General features: G+C 43.7%; 1 protein-coding gene across 1 annotated transcript in view; it reads left to right on the plus strand.

The window, feature by feature from the left end:
* Window positions 1–11,737: 11,737 nt before the first annotated feature.
* The window catches only part of LOC145400102 (vesicle-fusing ATPase 1-like), a 61,739-nt gene continuing 53,813 nt past the window's right edge, over window positions 11,738–19,663 (plus strand). Inside the window, exon 1 of the mRNA XM_080272611.1 lies at window positions 11,738–11,823. Coding sequence (XP_080128737.1) covers window positions 11,738–11,823 — 86 coding nt within the window. The remainder of the gene's footprint in view (window positions 11,824–19,663) is intronic.

Here is a 19,663-nt window from a genome sequence, read left to right on the forward strand (position 1 = left end):
GGCCATTGTACGTGTGGGGGAGGGAGCGGCCATTGTACGCCCCTCAACTGCCTCTTACTTCTTCAGGAGCAGCACCGCCAACACGGCCATCGTACATGTGGGGGAAGGAGCGGCCATCGTATGCCCTTCAGCTGCTACCCTCAGGAGCCGTGGAACCGCCAACACGGCCATCATTGGGGTGGGGGAAGGAGCGGCCATCGTACGCCCTTCATCTACAGTTCCTAGGGTTCTCCCAGAGGGGAAGGTCCCTTGCACGGCCAGCCCCCTACCTCTCAGCTGCATGGGACGCCCTTCTCTCTCTCCCTCCAGGTGCGGTTCCCCGGAGGTGCTGCCGTTCCTAGAGTGGTGGAGCGGTCCTGTACCGGTTCTGCAGCCAACCCCTGGATGACCCCAGCCCCTGACGGACGCCCCAAGGAAGAGGTGCCGCAGTTCCCTCCTGACGGCGCCTTGCCCTATAGGCGACCGCAGCACCCGGACCTCCAGTGCCAGTCAGCAGGCCCCTGAGCAGGGCTGTCTGGGCCCCACTACCCCACGGCCCTCCGCCAGGAGCAAGAGGCAGCAGGCCCGGCTCCTGGAATTGTTTGGCCCCAGTCCTGAGGGCCACCTACCAGGTCGAGGCCCCCAGACCGGCAGGCCTCCCGCACCCCACCGACGAGGCTCCTACACGAGGGCCTCTCACCAGGTCGAGGCCCCCAGAGTGAAGGGTCTCCCTGCACCCCCTGGACGAAAGAAGTCCAGGAGACGACGCCCCTGCGGGTGATCCCCTGTCTCCTGCAGGAGGGCTTCCCTTAAGGACCCCCTCCCACGCCCAGGCACCACCTCTGCTAACCCAGATACCGGGTACTCGTGGCGTTCTCAACGTGTCTCGCCCGTAAAGTATAAGTGCAACCCTCAGAGACAGTGACAGTGAAACAGTGCAGAAATTAATGTGAAGTGATACACTATAGTGACAAACTTCAAGGCAGTGAATCAAGGTCAGAGACCATTTATATAAAGTGACTGAATGTAGAGAAACCAATTCAGTGGTGAGAAGATCAGAAACCAGTATAACAGTGTCGCTGTGGCAAAGTGACAATCCCTGAGGACGTGCTGCGTGCTAGAACAGATATATATAAATACTGTATAAGCCAACCAGACCCAGTGTTCCCACTATATACTGTGCATCTTCTCTAGAACACCAAATGACAATTATTCACTATTCATAATACTGATGCCATACTCTAGTGATTGTTAACTTGTAAGATATGTATGAATTCGGCCTTGGACATTCTCGTGTGTATAGTGTGTGTAAGCACACCCGCTCTGTCTTCTTGTTCATACCATATCCAGTGTCTCTCTGTTTCTGTATTGTGAGGTGCATTGAATTAGTACAATAGATGTGTTAAGGTGTACTGCCGAGTTTTTATGCCCTGTTCCTTTGTTGGTGCTTTATTTCTGGTCCGGAAAGAGGATCCCGCTCAGTCGCGGGCGTTTTTAGGATGAGAGGTCGGACTAAAAACACCTCGCATAACAATAACTGTCATTCCTGTCAGGTCTGGGCGTTGTGGCTGTCAGGTGCAAGGGCAGAGGGGCATCACAACTCCGCTACTGACAGGGCTGGGCACCACTGGGGGCCTCTGTATCCAGAGGCCATGGGATCACGGGCAGGGGCGTCCGTTCTCATCCAGGGCTGTGGGTGGCGAAGGACCCCGCTCTCTCAGGGCTGGGGACAGGAGTGTGGCCCTCAGGGCTAGGGCTGAACAATTGCCTGAACCAGTCGTTCAGGCTCTTGACGGAGGATGAAGATCCCCGACGTTGAGGTGTGGGGAGTTCCCGCCCGAGAGTCCTGGGGGAGGTCTGGGGTTCCCAAGGGCTGCAGTCCCCAGGGCTTGGCAGCGCCGACTGGAAGGCGCTGCTGCACCGGTCTGCGTCAGGGTCCATCAGGTGGGTCTCCTCCAGATCTGGCTGTAGGGAGCAGAGGCCAGGGGAGACTAAGGGGTCTCTCCAATACTTTTCTGGGTCTTGGGTCAGGAAACAGGCATCAGCTTCAGGCAGAGGAGTGGCTACAGGCCGTCTCCTGCCGTAGGGCCTGGTTACTGGCTGTGGCTTCCTGGGGGCCCGGCTACAGGCCGTCGCCAAGACCCGGCTACTGGCTGTGGCCTAGGGGAGTGGGCAGCTGCCAGCAGACCCAAGGGTATCTTCGGAGCGGCTACAGGCCATCTCCTGACGAAGGCAGGAGTGGCTACAGGCTGTCTCCTTCAGGAGGGTTGAGCAGCTACAGTCCGTCTCAGGGAGGACACCTTCAGAGCGGTTACAGGCCGTCTCCTGACGAAGGCGGGAGTGGCTACAGGCCGTCTCCTTCTTACCCTCGGAGCGGCTACAGGCCGTCTCCTTCAGGAGGGGTGAGTGGCTACAGGCCGTCTCAGGGAGGGCACCTTTGGAGCGGCTACAGGCCGTCTCCTTCTTACCCTCAGAGCGGCTACAGGCCGTCTCCTTCTTACCCTCAGAGCGGCTACAGGCCGTCTCAGGGAGGGCACCTTTGGAGCGGCTACAGGCCGTCTCCTTCAGGAGGGTTGAGTGGCTACAGGCCGTCTCCTTCAGGAGGGTTGAGCGGCTACAGGCCATCTCCTGACGAAGGCGGAAATGGCTACAGGCTGTCTCCTTCAGGAGGGTTGAGTGGCTACAGACCATCTCAGGAAGGACATCTTCGGAGCAGCTACAGGCCGTCTCCTGACAAAGGTGGGAGCGGCTACAGGCTGTCTCCTTATTACCCTCAGAGCGGCTACAGGCCGTCTCCTTAGCGAGGGACGAGTGGCTACAGGCTGTCTCAAAGAAGACACCTTCTGAGCGACTACAGGCCGTCTCATGGAAGACACCTCCAGAGCAGCTACAGGCCATCTCCTGATGAAGGCGGGAGCGGCTACAGGCCGTCTCCTTATAACCGTCAGAGTGGCCACAGGCCATCTCCTTAGTGAGGGGTGAGCAGCTACAGGCCGTCTCTGGGGTGCTGGCAGGAGCTGGATAGACAGCTCCACCCCTTAGCTGGTTGGGAAAAGCACGCCCAGAAGGTAGTCTAGTATTCCTGCTATGGTGGCGGCGGGCAAGCTCCGGGTCATAGGGGCGCGCAGCCCAGGCGGACTTATACTGTTGGCGCTCCGAGTCCCGCTGCGCTGTCGTTGTTCCTCTGTGGGCTCCTTGTGGGGGTGTCTGTGTGCGTTCGGGGGCACTATACTGCATTTTACTGGTCGTGGAATATTGTGTTTGTGGTAGGTGGGGGCACTCACCATCCACTCACTTGATGTAGTGCTGCTCTCGGGTGTCTGCCCTTTCCTCTTCTCCCTCCTTCTTTCCATCCATCCTCTTCTGTCTTTATTTCCTTCATTCTTTCCTCTTTCTTCTGCCTGCGGGTGACTTTACACTGTCTCTTGTGTCTTTCCTTCATTCTTTCCTCTTCCTTCTGCCTGTGGGTGACTCTACAGTAAGTGACAAGCCAAATAGTTTCCTGTACACCAGGAAACCATTTACTATGCTGGGTGGTAACCATATAACCAAATTTTGGCTCCTGGTGGTTTAGTGGGTAATAAAGGTGCTCCAGTCGGATTGAGCCGGTGAAAGTTTATATCCAAGTGATGATTGGGGTTTACTGCTACCGTAATGCCACTCAAGGATGAGTGAGGCTGGTCACACTCATCTTAAATGCCAGGACCAACTTTCCTAGCCCCGGGCTTCTACGCTCCTCATGGGGCAACGTAGGATTAGATGATGGATGGATGGATGGATGGAATATTGTGTGTGTAATTGGTATCAGGACCCAGAGTTGCACCGTGACAGGACCCTAGAAGTCGGGACACGGAACACGCTGCATAACAATAACACTAGTGATTTTCGCATTTATACATTGATTTTCCTCCGAGTAGAAAGAAACAAGAAACGATATTGTAAGAGCCAGTGTCGGATATTTAGAACCAGCAAATTGTTGCCATGGTAATATGACGTCATCACTTCTGTTCGGATTGGTTCTCGTTCATATACTACTAGGATTGTACTTTTGTACTATGCCACGTACTACACCGTACTGGAAGGGACAAAAAAATATGTATACTATCATTTTGATATATGGGAGAAAATACAAGATAAATATGGACGCTAGGTTTATTCAACTGTAGTAGAGGGAACATAATATTATATCTACCGTAGATGCGAACGAAGACTGTCAGTGGGAGTCAACAAAATCTGCAGGTGACTGATGTGTATTTATAATATTTTAATAATCCGTTAATTCCTGTAATGTAATATTAAGAGTTCTGTCACATTCGCTTAGTAGTAAGGGTTATATCACTTTCGCTTTGTAATTAACTGATAGCATATAAGGGAAATCATATCCTCTGAAGGTCGGCGTATTGCGTCATGTGTAGTAGTGGTTCGTGTTAGCAAAAATAAATTTACAAATTCTGGGTGGTAATGTCAAGATGGGGGGGGGAGGTAAAACATTATCATACGGGCGGGGCAGTTTCATCCGTTTTTATACATTCTCACATTCTTAAGGAATGCAGCTTTAGTACAAAATGCAACACATACAAGGGCTTCTTCTAATTGTACTCAAGGATCAAGAAGCAGATCATGACCTAGGTCGGATTTTAATCCAGATTTTACTCCTCCAGTTTTCAATTGAATTGACTTGAAGTATTGTTGTAAAAGGTACAGAGTGCTAATACAGTTTTGAATAATAAGAATGGCTGGTCATGAGGCTGATGTTACCTGTGATGTTTTTCACAGTTCTGCATGGCTTGCTTTCTGTAGATACTGATGATGATGAATAATTAAATTACACAATATTTATTCTCATGGAAGACCAGAGGGATGATCTTCAAGGAGACATGAGACCCCCTTATTTTGCCATTTTCATCATTTTCTATTTTCTTTTTGTGTGAACCAAAGCTCTTCACATTATTTATATTTGTTTGTGTATTTTTAAATTTCTTGGGAAAGACAGATGGGTACCATCTTAGAACACGATTTTAGCATAGATCTTCCCTCATCAGTACCGTACAGATTTATGCAAAACTATCCCAGATGATTGTAACATACTGGTAACCTCATTGATTCTGGCCTACCCATACCTAACCTAATTTACGCTAATCTAACCAGATTTCTGTAACCTAACCTAAGCTATTCAAACCTAACCTTATTTACCCTAATTTAGCCTAACCTAACCTATTTTAACCTAACTTCAACCCGTTAACGGCTGCATTGGGTTTTGTGGTCGATCCCCCATGCACAAAAAAACAGGATTTTTTTTTTTTCCCTCAAAAATAATTTTTGCTCTTATAAATGAAAGAGTGCATGGAAAAGAATAGGAAAACCAAATATGTGTTCATTATTTACCTTTGTTTGGCCGTGGTATGCTATTTATGGGCAAGGTAAAAAATGTAGCATGCCTTAAAAAAAAAAAAAAAAAAAAAAAAAAAAAAAAAAGAGCTTGATCATAAGATGTACGTAGCAGTCGCACGCTATTCTTCATATGATATACATAGTAGCTGTCAGGTTAATAGTACCTAACCAGACAAATCCAGACAGCCCTTATTTTTCCATAATTTACCCAAATCTCTTCTTAACATTCTGGTTTTGGCATTTGTAAAATTGTGAAGGCATCATAATGGAGCATGGGAGGGTCTCTTTTATCTCATGAAAACTGTATTTCCATGTTTATTGACAGAATCTCATCATACCCAAAAATATACTTATGTACACTTTCACAGTCACTGAATCAGCTTCTTTTTTTTTTTCTTTTTTTTTTTTCTTTTTATACTGAGGTGATCCCACAGGTTTGAAGTATACCACCATTGGAGGAAATGGTTATACATAGCCTTGACCAATATTACTTGGAATGACAAATCTTTCATTGCAAATTAGGTTGGGTAAGTTCATTTTACCATAAATGCAATAAATGGTAGAGAAAGGAGCCGGAGAAATTTCCCCCACCATGTCTGCTATGTATGTAAAAAAAGATATTTGTGATGGATGCATATAGACGAGAAAGTGTGTAGTATTGCCGAAGTTCAGTAAGAAGCTTATTAATTTCAGTGTCTGATGATTGGATGAAATTCCAATAATTTACCCATTATTTAGTGGCATTCCCACACAGACACATTGCTCCGAACACCTGATCATGTTTCAGGGTCTTCACTGTATATGACTATCCCTAATTTAATTATGTCCTATTTCAGTACTTGCTATACACCTTCACCCTACACCATTGTGTAATGGTAAATAAAGAAAGTCATGGTGGTCAGTAAAATAGAAATATTTTTGGAGGAGCTAGGAATATGATTGTTTATGATCCACCTCAACCCTACTCGAGCAGATCACAGATTCTGCTGAGTCGTGGCTGACAGACCCCAGAACTTGGATCCAGTGGCCCAAATACAGTAGAGCATCAGCAGACCATCGATCTGTGGTATGATCTATGATCTGAAATGGATCCTCACAAATAGAAGAGGCTTTAATTGCTTGTTGAATTTAAGGTTAAACAAGATGACAATGTCACAGTGATTTGAGGTGTTTCTTTATAGACCCATGTTCTGAAGGAAAATTATTTACCAGTAAGTACTAGGTACATCACAGGTGGTTAACACTGTTTTTAGTCACTCGTGCGCAACTGGTAAACTCGGATGTAGTGTCTCACCCTGTTTTTTTCTACAGCTCACAGCCTCCAGTGTTTTCAACTGTGGTATGTCTTGGCATCTCAACATGATTTGATCTTAATTTTGTCTTTTTTTTTTTTTATGAGAAAAATTTTTGTATTATTTCAGGTATACATCCAGCACATGGAAACCTTTATTCATATGTTCATTTATAATAGTTCCAAGTTCCATCATGCTTGCATGTGTTGGCCTTGATCACTTAATGGTGTCTCTTCATACTGCCCAGTCACTAGCAGCCTTTTTGTTGAGTCTCTTATCCTTTACGTCAAATTCTATGGCCTTGTCTCATCTTTTTTTTTTTTTTCCCATCTGCTTCGTGCACCTGTATTCACTGTGTTCACACCTCTCGCCCTCTGCACCAAGTTGCCATCATCTGCCCACTCCACATGCTTAAACCATATCTGTGTATCCCTACTCATTACAACACCAATAAATTCAAATCCCATCCTTCCTTTCAACTCCTTATTCGCAATCCTAACCTCCCCCTCCCAAGGCCTGTCATTTTAAGGATTCATAACACACCCATCTAATCATCCTCATGTCTGTGTTTGAGCCTGTGAATATCCTCCTCCTCCACTGCTCAAATCTCACCACCATAAAGCTGAATACTTCTAACACATGCTTCATATATAGACCCCTCAACACAGAGGGAGAACCCTCTCAGTATCAGGAGGGACAACAGCTGCTTAAACTTCTTCCAACCACTCCTTACCTGTGTTACTGAGCTAGGTCCAGTCCTACCTTCAGCATATATCATGTCCCCCAAGTAGATTAACAGAACTCCATATACTGGTATTGTATTCAAAAGATTTCCCAGAAAGATTAATTCTTTCCAACCTCACTGGTTCTGTATGCTCTCCTATTCATACTAGACTTAATGTTCTTGCCACTTTGTTTTTATGCTGTAAGTCATTTCTCTTTTATAAACTTGTATCACAAATGCAGTTTTTATGTACAGTACCCTCGCGTCCAACACGGTAATATTGTCGTGCATGGGTCCTGTATTGGACCAAAAACGTGTTGGACAAACAACAGAGCTTATGGGGAAAACTTAATTATGTCAGCAACCCTAGGAAAAGTCACCCTAAATACCTACCATATACCTGTTCGTATATTGGTACTACTGTAATTATAATAAACTGTATTATGAATGATAACTAACCTTTTAGGATATTGTTGGTGGGCTTGCTGGAAATGGAAGGCGGTATCCGAGGCTGTAGGTAGTCCTACTGGGTCCCCAGAGGTTGACTGTTGGCGTCATTAGCGGGTAATGGCTGCTGCTCCTCAACCTCCCTCATAAATCCTTCGAAATTCCTCTCCCCTTTCTTCTTCCTCTCGATGATTTCTAGCTTGGTGGCCTGAGGGAGGTGCCACTGTTTCTTGGGGTTCTCAGAAGGCTTCCTAGGCATCGTGAGCAGGGTAAAATGAAGTAGCAAGGGCAGAAAATGCAGCGAGAAAAAAGCACCGTCCAATGCGAATTATGCGACTGACTAGCGCTGTGGCGGGAGAAATTTAAACAAAACATCACGTGAGAGCAGAAGCGTTTTTAATTGGACGATATCACAATCACGTCACGATAGCGGGTGGGGGAGGCTACTTGATTGAAAGTTTTGATTGGCTGTCAGCATCACGGGAACGTCCAGTATGACCATGTTGGACCAGGGGTGATCATGCTAGAGACGAATTCTGCGGATTTCACCCACTTCTCGGAGCTCCGTCCGTGTTAAGCTAACGCACCCGTGTTACAGTAATTAAATCATATCTAACCCCTTAACCGCGGGGCATCACTTTTGTGACGCTTGGGAGCAAGGGATCATACCGTGAGGCGTCGTTTTTGTGATTCTGTGTTATTTTGAATTCACCCGGGCTTTCAAGTGGTGGCTTGTATCATCTATCAGTACTGCCTATGTCCAACACTAGTCAGCACTCCAAATCTCATCTGTAGTCCCATCCATTGTTGACAATTTAGCTATTCCTCCCCGTTCTTGACTCCCCTCCCTACCTCCCCTCCATTACCCTATCCTCTCGCCTGCCCGGCCATGCTACGCTAAGTAAATCTTCCCTGGAATTTTTCACTGATTTCATCCATTGAAATAAGCCCTATGCCCTATTCTTATACCATATGTTTTTTACATATACAAGAAAGAAATAAGGTAAGTGAGAGTGCCATACACCTGGAATTGGCTGATTATCACCTGACAACACCTCACGTGCACTCGTTCGCTAATTTTCGCTGTTTACTTCCCCTTGAAATATGCTGTATAATCTATTTTCATAATAAAAATATATACAGTATAAGAAAGGAAGGGAGAAGCCTAAGTGATATTTACATTCACCTGGAACTACCTAATTATTGCAGGCCACCACACATTCTACGTTAAGTAAATCTTCCCTGGAATTTTTCACTGATTTCATCCATTGAAATAAGCCCTATGCCCTATTCTGATACCATATGTTTTTTACATATACAAGAAAGAAATAAGGTAAGTGAGAGTGCCATACACCTGGAATTGGCTAATTATCACCTGACAACACCTCACGTGCACTCGTTCGCTAATTTTCGCTGTTTATTTCCCCTTGAAATATGCTGTATAATCTATTTTCATAATAAAAATATATACTGTATAAGAAAGGAAGGGAGAAGCCTAAGTGATACTTACATTCACCTGGAACTACCTAATTATTGCAGGTCACCACACATTCTACGTTAAGTAAATCTTCCCTGGAATTTTCCACTGATTTCATCCATTGAAATAAACCCTATGCCCTATTCTTATACCAAATAATATATACAAAAAAAAAATAAGGTAAGTGATAGTGCCATACACCTGGAATTGGCTAATTATCACCTGACAACACCTCACGTGCACTCGTTCGCTAATTTTCGCTGTTTATTTCCCCTTGAAATATGCCGTATAATCTATTTTTGTAATAAATATACATAAAAGGAGGGAAGGGAGAAGCCTAAGTGATATTTACATTCACCTGGAACTACCTAATTTATTATGTATTATCTTGGTTTCCTGCCAATCATTTCATTGCTACATATTAGCAGGTCTCACAAGGCTAAAGTTGGTAGTATTGCACTCACCCAAGCCAGGCGGCAGGAGGCCACCACTATCAGTTCACTGTCGTCTTTCAAATTGAAGGTACGTCTGTTTGCTCGTGCCAACTTCCCCTGTTTTTCAGCCCCATGCAAAGGGCCCTGTGACCTTTACCCCCTACTAAACCTCGTGTGGAAAGAGATAAAGGGCTGACAATTGATAAAAGAGTGACTATGATCTTTCTATTGAGTAAAACAATGCAAGTGGAATTGTAAATAATGTGTAAACAGCAAGTGAAAGCAGTGAATGTACATATACGTGAACAGTGGAAAATAGTTTTATAAGTTACTTCAAGTGATAATGCATAACACAGTGTAAATAAAATAGAAATGTAAATAACAAATAAAACAGAGAACGTAAATAGAAATGTAAATGAGTAGTATTATAAGAATATGAGTATATACCCTAGGAGTAATGAAAGTGAAAGTTTCACTGTAGCATGTATGAATACTGAGTTATGAGAGTGAAGGTGAAAGTGACATTCACTCTCAATGCTAGTATACGGGATGAGAAAGTGAATGCTACGTATTTTACTGAAAGAAATTGAATGCCTACAGTGACAAGAAACTACTATTACTGAAGGAAACTTATGGATAAAGACTGTAGATATATATAAGTGTTATATAGTAATAGAAATATAAACTGTGAGTGTTTTTATCAATAATAAATGACAGAACACCAGCGGCGAACTAGCACAAGTGGGAAGGTCACACGCCCTCGTAATTTTCATTGCTTACACAGTGTTTTTTTTTTGGAGTATGGATTCCAAACTATTTGAGAATCATAGAATAGTGTTTCTAGTGATAATATCAGACTGTGGTAATCATATTACGGGTTGTCGGGAAGTGTAAAGCGGAGACTTTGTTACCCAACTTCAGAGATCTCCACAAGTCCTATGGTACTCGATGAAGGCTCAACAAACACCCCAGGAGAAAGCTGAAGGTATGTGCCATAAGCATATATGATTTTAATATTCTAGGACTAATAACTGATTTTTGGCAAATATTTTTAGAGAGTCTATCGAAGCGCGAATATGCCCGCGGGAGCCGCAAGAAAATGCAAAACAAGCTCGCGGTGTAAGGGTTAATCGTACTAATTTTTTGCTCTCCATGCTGGATGCGAATCATGCTGGACAAACGTTTATTGGACCTGAGGGCACTGTACTTAGCAAGTGAGGGGGGAGATTCTTCAGCTGTTATAACTGTTTTACCAGTATGACTTACTGCATTTACATTAAAATTAGGTTAAGTTATGGATGGTTCAGTTATAGTTGGTTAGCTCATTTTCAATGCAGATGTTATAACAGACAAACACATGAGGTGGAGACTCTTCCCCTATTTATAACCAAGTATCATCATCATCATCATACTGTAGAGAGAGAGAAAAAAACAACAACAACTAAACCTTGGGTTCCTCCTCCTTGTTTGAGAAGTAAAAAAGGTGATGTACATTATTATACCCTCTTTAGCCGAAGTTTTTATCTTTTTCATGGAAGTTGTATGTAATTTTTAAGGCATTTTCAGTGTTATTCCTATTCTTACTGATTGACCAAAGTTATTCTAAATCAGTGTATAATCAAATAGAAGATAATGATGTTCAAAAATGGTAGCAACTGTACAAAATTTGTTGTTGTTGTTGTTGTTGTCACAGACATCTGAATGTGAACTCATTGGACTGCAGGCTAAACTTGCACTTTTCTCACAGACGACCATCCTCCATTCAGGGGATGGGGAAGGAGATGAGGGGCATTTGTATAACTGCTGCCTGGTTATATTAGTGCCACCATTTGAAAGTATCCGTCTCCAGCACCACACATCCTTAGAAATAACAAGCAGAACGGGTTTAACAGCCATGTGTAATTGAATAAATTTATTTCTGATGTATCTGGAAGCTTCTGTATAATTTGAAATGTCAAAACTATAATCTCTTTTCGGTGATGGATTTCAGAGAATGAAGGTAGCTAAGTGCCCCAGTGAAGAATTGTCCTTCACCAACTGTGCCATAGTCAATGAGCATGACTTTAATGACAGTATTAGGTAAGTAGTAAGAGGCATTACTTGGAGCAATATTGCTTTTAAAATAAGATAAAAATGTGTACCTAAGTGAGGTAATCTTGAACATTATTAATATTTCTCACTTAGATACATAGCAGGAGTGCATAGTAGTTCAGTAATGTTACTCAGCTACTTTAGGAACTTTTTTGAGATCTTCAAGTAGTTTAATTTTATTATGAATTACTCTTTCTCTCATATGAGTAATGTTTTTCAGTTTACAATATATTGTACTAATTCCACTATATTTTAGTATATTGCTCACTCCTCATCTTTTCAAAATTGTGGTTTTAGACAAAGGTCAGTGTGGGAAACAAAGCTGAGATACCATGTCAGCCATCACAGCTAAGAAAAATGGTGCCATTTTCTCTTGGCCAAAGAGCTGAGAATGACTCAGCTCACCTAGCAGGGTCAGACTTCAAACACTGTGATGTCCATCAGTTTAGCCTTGTTAGTGATGCAGTAGACATGTATCTGTTGTTCCTACACTGTGACTGATTCTATGTCCTCATGACAGTATCTGATTTTTTCATTCTTTTTTTGACTGATGGAAAATATGTTTATTGTGCCAATCAAAAGACATGAAAGTGTGTGGATTTTTTTTTTTTCTTTGAATATTCAGTACATTGTGTGTTGTACACTGTTTTTTTTACAGCCGCCTGGGAACACCAGATGCTGTTGGCATCCCTACGTGTCAAGTGGGGTTGGTGGAGGATTAGTGCCCCTCCCTGTTAAACAATTAACTCTAAGCCCTTGGCCACCCCGTCTGGGATACATGGCGTCTGGCAGTGAATGTGAATGTGTGAATTTCTCATTGCTGGTTTTATATGCGTCCAATATAATGCCAATAAGCAATCATACTGAGTAGTTGGAATATTTTCGTATGAATATAGCCATCCTTGGTTTTTGAAAGTTACGCTTTACCCTCAGTACTTGAGTCTATCTCTATATACCTAGGCTGCTTCCCCCAAGGAAAGGGAGGTAGCCGAGACAGGACGACTGACTCTCCATTTACTCATCCATTCAAACACATTCATTCGCATCTTAGCCCCAAAGGGGAGAACGGACAGATCCTCACCGCATCACGCCGCACAAGGGTCAACTGCGCAATGCAATCAGTGACATCCACAGCAGGGCCCGACAGCAGAACTGGTTTACCCCTGCCACATCATAACAGACCCATCCCCTTACCCGCACCTGACCTGACTAGCTGATCAGACGAAATGCGGGAGAATATCCCCTCAGGGCTGCGTCATCACTTATTCATTCACAATTTCTCTCCATTTATTTCTGTCACGCACAGCCACTCTTCCTTGCTCAACAGACATCCCTCTCGCATCAGCGCTCTCTTCACACTGTCCATCCATCCTATTCGTGGTCTTCCTCTCAGTCTTGCACCTCTCACATCAGATCTAGTTATCTTTTTCACCAATCGCTCATTATCCATTCTCTCCATATGCCCAAACCCTCGCAACACCCTCTGCTCAACTCTACCAGCCATCTCCCGAACAACTCCAGTTCTCCTTCGTACTTCATCATTTCGCACTCGATCCATACGCGTCACTCCACACATACTCCTCAGACATCTCATCTCCATTACATTCAAACTTTTCCTCTCTGCTACACCCATATTCCATGTTTCAGCCCCATATAATGCAGTCGGTACCACAACACCCTCATACAGCCTTCTCTTTACATCCATTCTAAGCGAACGACATTTAAACACTTTTTTCATTCCTCCCAGCACCTTTCCTACTTCATTTATTCTAAACTTCACTTCTGCATCTATTCTTCCATCCACAGCAACATGTGACCCTAGATATTTAAAACAATCTACCTCCTCAAGCAACTCACCATTCAAAACTATATTCATCCCCCTACCATCTATCAACCTCGTACACTTCATCACTTTACTCTTATTCTCATTTACTTTCAATTTCCTCCTTTCACACACCCTTCCAAACTCCTCTACCAACTGTCTCAATCTCTCCTCTGAATCAGTCACCAGTGCAGTATCATCCGCAAACAGCAGCTGCTTCAGATTCCACTCTCCTCCATCAACATTTACCAGACTCAGACCACCTAAAACTCTTGCATTCACCTCCCTTACAACACCATCCATGTAAATATTAAACAACCAAGGCGACATCACACATCCCTGTCGCAGCCCCACTCTCACGGGAAACCAATCACTCACAGCATTTCCCACTCTTACACACGCTCTACTATTTACATAAAAACTTTTCACCCCTTTTAGTAACCTACCATCAAGTCCATACAATCTTAAAACAGTCCACAGAGCCTCCCTATCAATTCTATCATACGCTTTCTCTAAATCCATAAATGCCCAAAACACATCCTTGCCTTTCGCTAAATACTTTTCACACACTTGTCTCACAGCAAAAACCTGATCAACGCATCCCCTCCCTCTCCTAAAGCCACACTGCTCATCGCTAATCACTCCCTCTGTACCCTCTTTAACTCTCATAATTAACACTCTGCCATACACTTTACCTACAACACTCAACAGACTTATACCCCTAAAGCTAGTACATTCATACTTATCACCCTTGCCTGTATACAACGGGACCACACAAGCACTTGCCCAGTCAATTGGCACTATACCTTTCTCAAAGCACACATTCAACAATCTTACTAACCAGTCAACAATAGTCACTCCACCACTCTTCAGGCATTCCACAGCACACCCATCCATACCTGCAGCTTTCCCTGTTTTCATCTCCTTTACTGCCTTCTCCACTTCCTCCTTCGTGATCAAAGAATCATTCAACTCTCCCAACACATTTATTCCTTGCACCCTTCTATCTGCCACAATCTCAGCCACCCTTTCCTCCTCTACATTTAACAATCTTTCAAAATACCCTGCCCATCTCTTCCTTACTGCACCCATCTCAATTAACATCCTTCCATCCTCTGCTTTTACTCGTTCTTCCTTCCCAGACTCTCCCTTTTGCACCCTTTTCACCTCCTTCCAAAACATTTTCTTATTCTGTTGAAAATTCTCTGTCAGCCGCCTACCCCACCTCTCATCTGCTGCCACTTTAGCATCACGCACAGCCCTTCTCGCTCTATTCCACTTTTCCTTATACCTTTCATATGACATCTCATCCTTCCTCTGCAGCCACACTTCATATGCACGTCTCTTCTCAGCCACAGCCATACTTACTTCCTCGCACCACCATTCACTTCCTTTTCTTACACCACCACCCACACGTCTCACACCACACACCTCTTCTGCATGCCCCACCACAGCACTCTTAAACAACTGCCATTCCTCCTCCACGCTGCCATTTTCCCGATCTTTCACTGCGTTCCACTCATCTTTCAATTTCTCCTGATACTCTATCTTTTTCTCTCTTTTATCCAACTCATTCACTTTCAAAACCTCCCTGCCACACCTAACCCTCCTAGCTCTCACCCATCTCTTACCTACTCTTAACTTTCCCTCCACCAGGTAGTGGTCAGACATACCTCCACCCTCCCCTCTCAGAACTCTCACATCCAACAATCTTCCTATTACATTCCTAGACACAACCACATAGTCCATCAAGGCTCTATCAACAACCCTTCCACCCTCCTGTCTCACCCATGTATACTTATAAATATCTTTCTTCTCAAACAGCGTATTCCCAATCACCATCTCTCGCTCAACACACATCGCTATCATTCGTTCCCCATTTTCATTTCTTCCAGGCACACCATGCATACCAACTACGCCTTCAGCTGCTACATTTCCCACTCTAGCATTCAGATCTCCCATCATTACCACATTCACATTCGCTCCAAAACTCTGCAGACACTCATCAACATCATTCCAGAAAGACTCCCTCTCTTGTTCATCCCTTTCACTACCAGGCCCATATGCACTCACAAACACCCACAACTCACGTTCAAATTTCGCTTTCACCCACATCAGTCTCGATGACACCTCCTTCCATTCAATCACACACTGCTGTACTTCCGGACTCACTAACAAGGCCACACCTTCTCTTGCCCTTCCTCTATCAACACCTGACAATCTTCCATTCACACTTCCAAACATAGATTCCCCCTTCCCTTTCATCTTCGTTTCACTCAAAGCTAACACATCCAACTTTCTTCTCACAAACATTCTCCCAATCTCCTCCCTTTTAGCCTCAATTGTACTACATCCACGCACATTCATAGACCCAATCTTCAGGGTACGGGGATAACTCCATCCCCCATCCCTTTCTCTGGCCTGTCTCTTTTTAGGAACTAAAAAACAGAGGAGGGGGTCCCTAGTCCCCTCACCCCGCCCCTTTTAGTCGCCTTTTACGACACGCAGGGAATACGGTGGCAGTATTCTTCCTAACACAACCTGGCTGCAGAGTAGTAGTACCACCCCATAGTGCGGCCAGGTTGTGTCCCCCCTGCCACAGGGGGGACTTGAGTAGCCACTAAAATTAGTGGATACTTATTTATTTTTACTTGAATAGTTTGTATTATAGTTACTTTTACTCCTGTTTAAGTAATTTGTTTTCCTTGGTGGCAGTACTGTAACCTGAATAGTTTACTTCACTGCTTTGTGGAGCACTAATAAACAGTAGCTACACTACAAGATCAGTCATGCTTTTGAAACTCAGGATGTGTGATAGCAAAATACAGTACAGTACTACTATAGTCCTTAACCCTAGAATACATATGTGCAAAAATTGTCACACTCATGCATATGTTGGATGTGGGAAACCCATTTTTCAGAAAATAAAACACCAAACTTAAAGTAAAATTATAATGAAACTAAAAATATACATACCAAATATAAGCCTTGTACTTGCATTTCCACTTAAAATAATTGACTTTAAAAGGAGACTTAAGGGTGAAGGGGTAACTTAGAAAAAAAACACCAAAAATGAGGAAAATATGCAATGCAACAATTCAAAAAAACTAAGGTAAGTTTATCACTGCAGCTGTGGACTTCTCCACTTGCACTCACACTCCTAGGTCATGGACGCTACAGCTTATCGCACCAAAACTACCAGTGACTCACACTGGACTGTGGTGGAGGTCGACAAAAAAGGGACATTTTTTGAGTCAAAAAATGACCTACAAAAAAATAGCAATATTTCATGCAATCTTTTACCCCTGAAATTGAACACTGCATGGTATTTGGACCTCCCTACGGCTAATCCCACTGATTTAGAACTCGCACCCTCCCCCTGTTTTTTTTGAGTGGGGGAGTAACTAAAGTAAAACATATGTTCACCTGTTAATTGACATTGCTTGAGGTGTGTACAGTGTTACTATACTACTGATACCTCCTGATTGCTAAAAACATTGATTTTTAACCCAAAATTGTTGTTATGTGTCACTTCTCTTATATTTTGTGGCATGAGAGAATTAATTACTATAAATTTTATGACACGTGACTTGGCTGGGGTGGGCGTGCGCCTTTGTTTAGGTTTGCGGGAACGTTCGTCACTGTCAGTGGAATTTTCCTCACTAGATGAGGGTGTGTAGTCTTTATCAGTGTCACTATCATCGATCCCTATGTGTTCAACACTGTCACTTTTTTCATCGTTATTAGCCTCCTGTTTGTGATCACTTTCACCACCACCAACTATGTTGGAAAGGCCTGTGGTATTCATCGTACGGTCTACGTCACTTACAAAATGGTGGGCCATTTTTATGATTTATGCACTAAATTGTCCGTGTTATAACAAATATTCACTTCCTACAAGGAAAAACACCTTACTAAATAATACATTAATACTTATGGTGGGTGTGACAAACCCGTGCATACGTCGGGTGTGAGACGCCCAGACGCGTCACTTTGGAAATTTCCTATGGAGATAGCGGACCGACGGTACTTCTCCCTGTTAGAGCAACTCGTGGAATGAGGGTATATGGGGCACTCAGTGGCCTGGGACAATGACCCACATGTAGGTCACATAAACACAAGTTAGCTTCGGGTGTGACACATCCACATGTGCACTTTAAAGTTAAAGACAGTACAGTAATACATCTGTTTGTTATGATATTGTACCTGCCAGACATTTTTTTTTTTTCTATCTATTAATCTATTGCCAGATGCCTTAGCTAATCCTGTATGGGGTGGTCACAAACAAATCACCTCCATGTAACCCTGTCCTCCGCCACTTCACTGCCCTCCCCCTAGTTCACACCCCCTCTCTCATGTTCCTCTCCACTCCATTCCTCCATCCCATCCCCGGCCTCTTCTTCCTTCTTACCCCCACCATTTCATTCACATACACTTTCCTTGTCAGTCTCTTGCTCTGCATCCTCTCCACATGGCCAAACCACCCCTGTGTATTTCTCCTAATGCTTTCTATCACATCCACATCCACACCACAATGCACCTTCACCTCTTCAGTTGTCAGTCTGTGTCTCCATGTAACTCCACATGCTCCTTTCATATAACTCATTTCCACTGCTCTCATTCTTGACTTGTGTCCTTCCAGCAAGGTCCAAGCTTCACTTCCATACATTAGTGTTGGTATCATAATACTATCATGCAGCGACATTTGCTTCCATGCTCATTTCCCTATTTCTTATCACTGCATTCATAGAACCAGGAACGTTTCATCCCTGTTGTACCCTTTCAAGCACTTCATCCTCCAAACTTCCATCCTTACTCATCACACTACCCAAGTACTTAAGTGCACTCACATTTTCCATTCTGTATCATCCAGCCTCACTGTACGTTCAGTGATTTTATTTCTCTCGAAGACCATAACTTTACTTTTCCCTACATTCACCATTAGATCCCATTTCTTACACACTCTTCCCGACTCATTCACCAAGCCTTGCAGTTCCCCATCATCTTCAGTTGACAATACAGTATCATCTGCAAACCACAATACAGGAAGTTTCCAAACACTGCCCTCTCTCATTAGGGCCACTCCAACATTCACTGCCCCGTTTTATAGCTCTTTTATAACCCCGTTCATATACAGATTGAACAACCATGGAGACATGACACATCCCTGTTTTAATCTAACTTTCAGATAGAAAAATTCACTTAGTTCACCATCCACATGCATAGAAAAAATTTCACTCAGTTCACCATCCACACGTACTGCAGCCTTAGCACCCTCATACATACTCTTCACAGCATTCAGCAGCTTCCCATTTACTCCATACATTCTTAATACACTCCACATTCCTTGTCTATCCACTCTCATATGCTTTCTCCAAATCCATGAAGGCTGCATACAACTTCTTTTCCTTCTCTGGAAACTTTTCCACAAAAGACCTAAGGATGAAAATCTGATCTGTACACCCTCATCCCTGCCTAAAATTTCCCATTTCTTCTCCAACTAATTCCACTGTTATTTCCCTGTCTCTGTCAGTAAGTATTTCCATATACTTTTCATATTACACTAAGAAGACAAATGCCCCAATGAATACCACACACTTCCTTTTCCCTCTTTTCCTTTGTACAGGGGAATACTTATACCTGGCTTCCAATCCTCTGGGACTCTGCCTTCATCCCAGGCCAATCTGCACATCTTTCATATCCATTCTACTAATATCTCTCCCCCATGCTCCAGCATTTCACCACACACTGCATCAGTTCCTGGTGGCTTTCCCAATTTTGACTTTCTTCATTGCTTCCACTACTTCCATCTTACTGATCTCTTCCTCCCTTTTCACCTCCCTCCTTCTCCCAGCCATTCCCCAGCCATTTATAATGCATTACTTTTATTCTCCATGTTTAACAGTTCCTTAACGTATTTTCTCCATGCTCACTTTTTCTCCCTTCTCCACTGTCAATCTACTATTTTTATCTTTTACTCCCTCTAACATCTTTATCACCCTTTAC

This window comes from Coenobita brevimanus, chromosome 51 (genome assembly GCF_032717465.1).
Source record: "Coenobita brevimanus isolate Jiangsu-jjx chromosome 51, ASM3271746v2, whole genome shotgun sequence".
Lineage (NCBI taxonomy): Eukaryota > Metazoa > Arthropoda > Malacostraca > Decapoda > Coenobitidae > Coenobita > Coenobita brevimanus.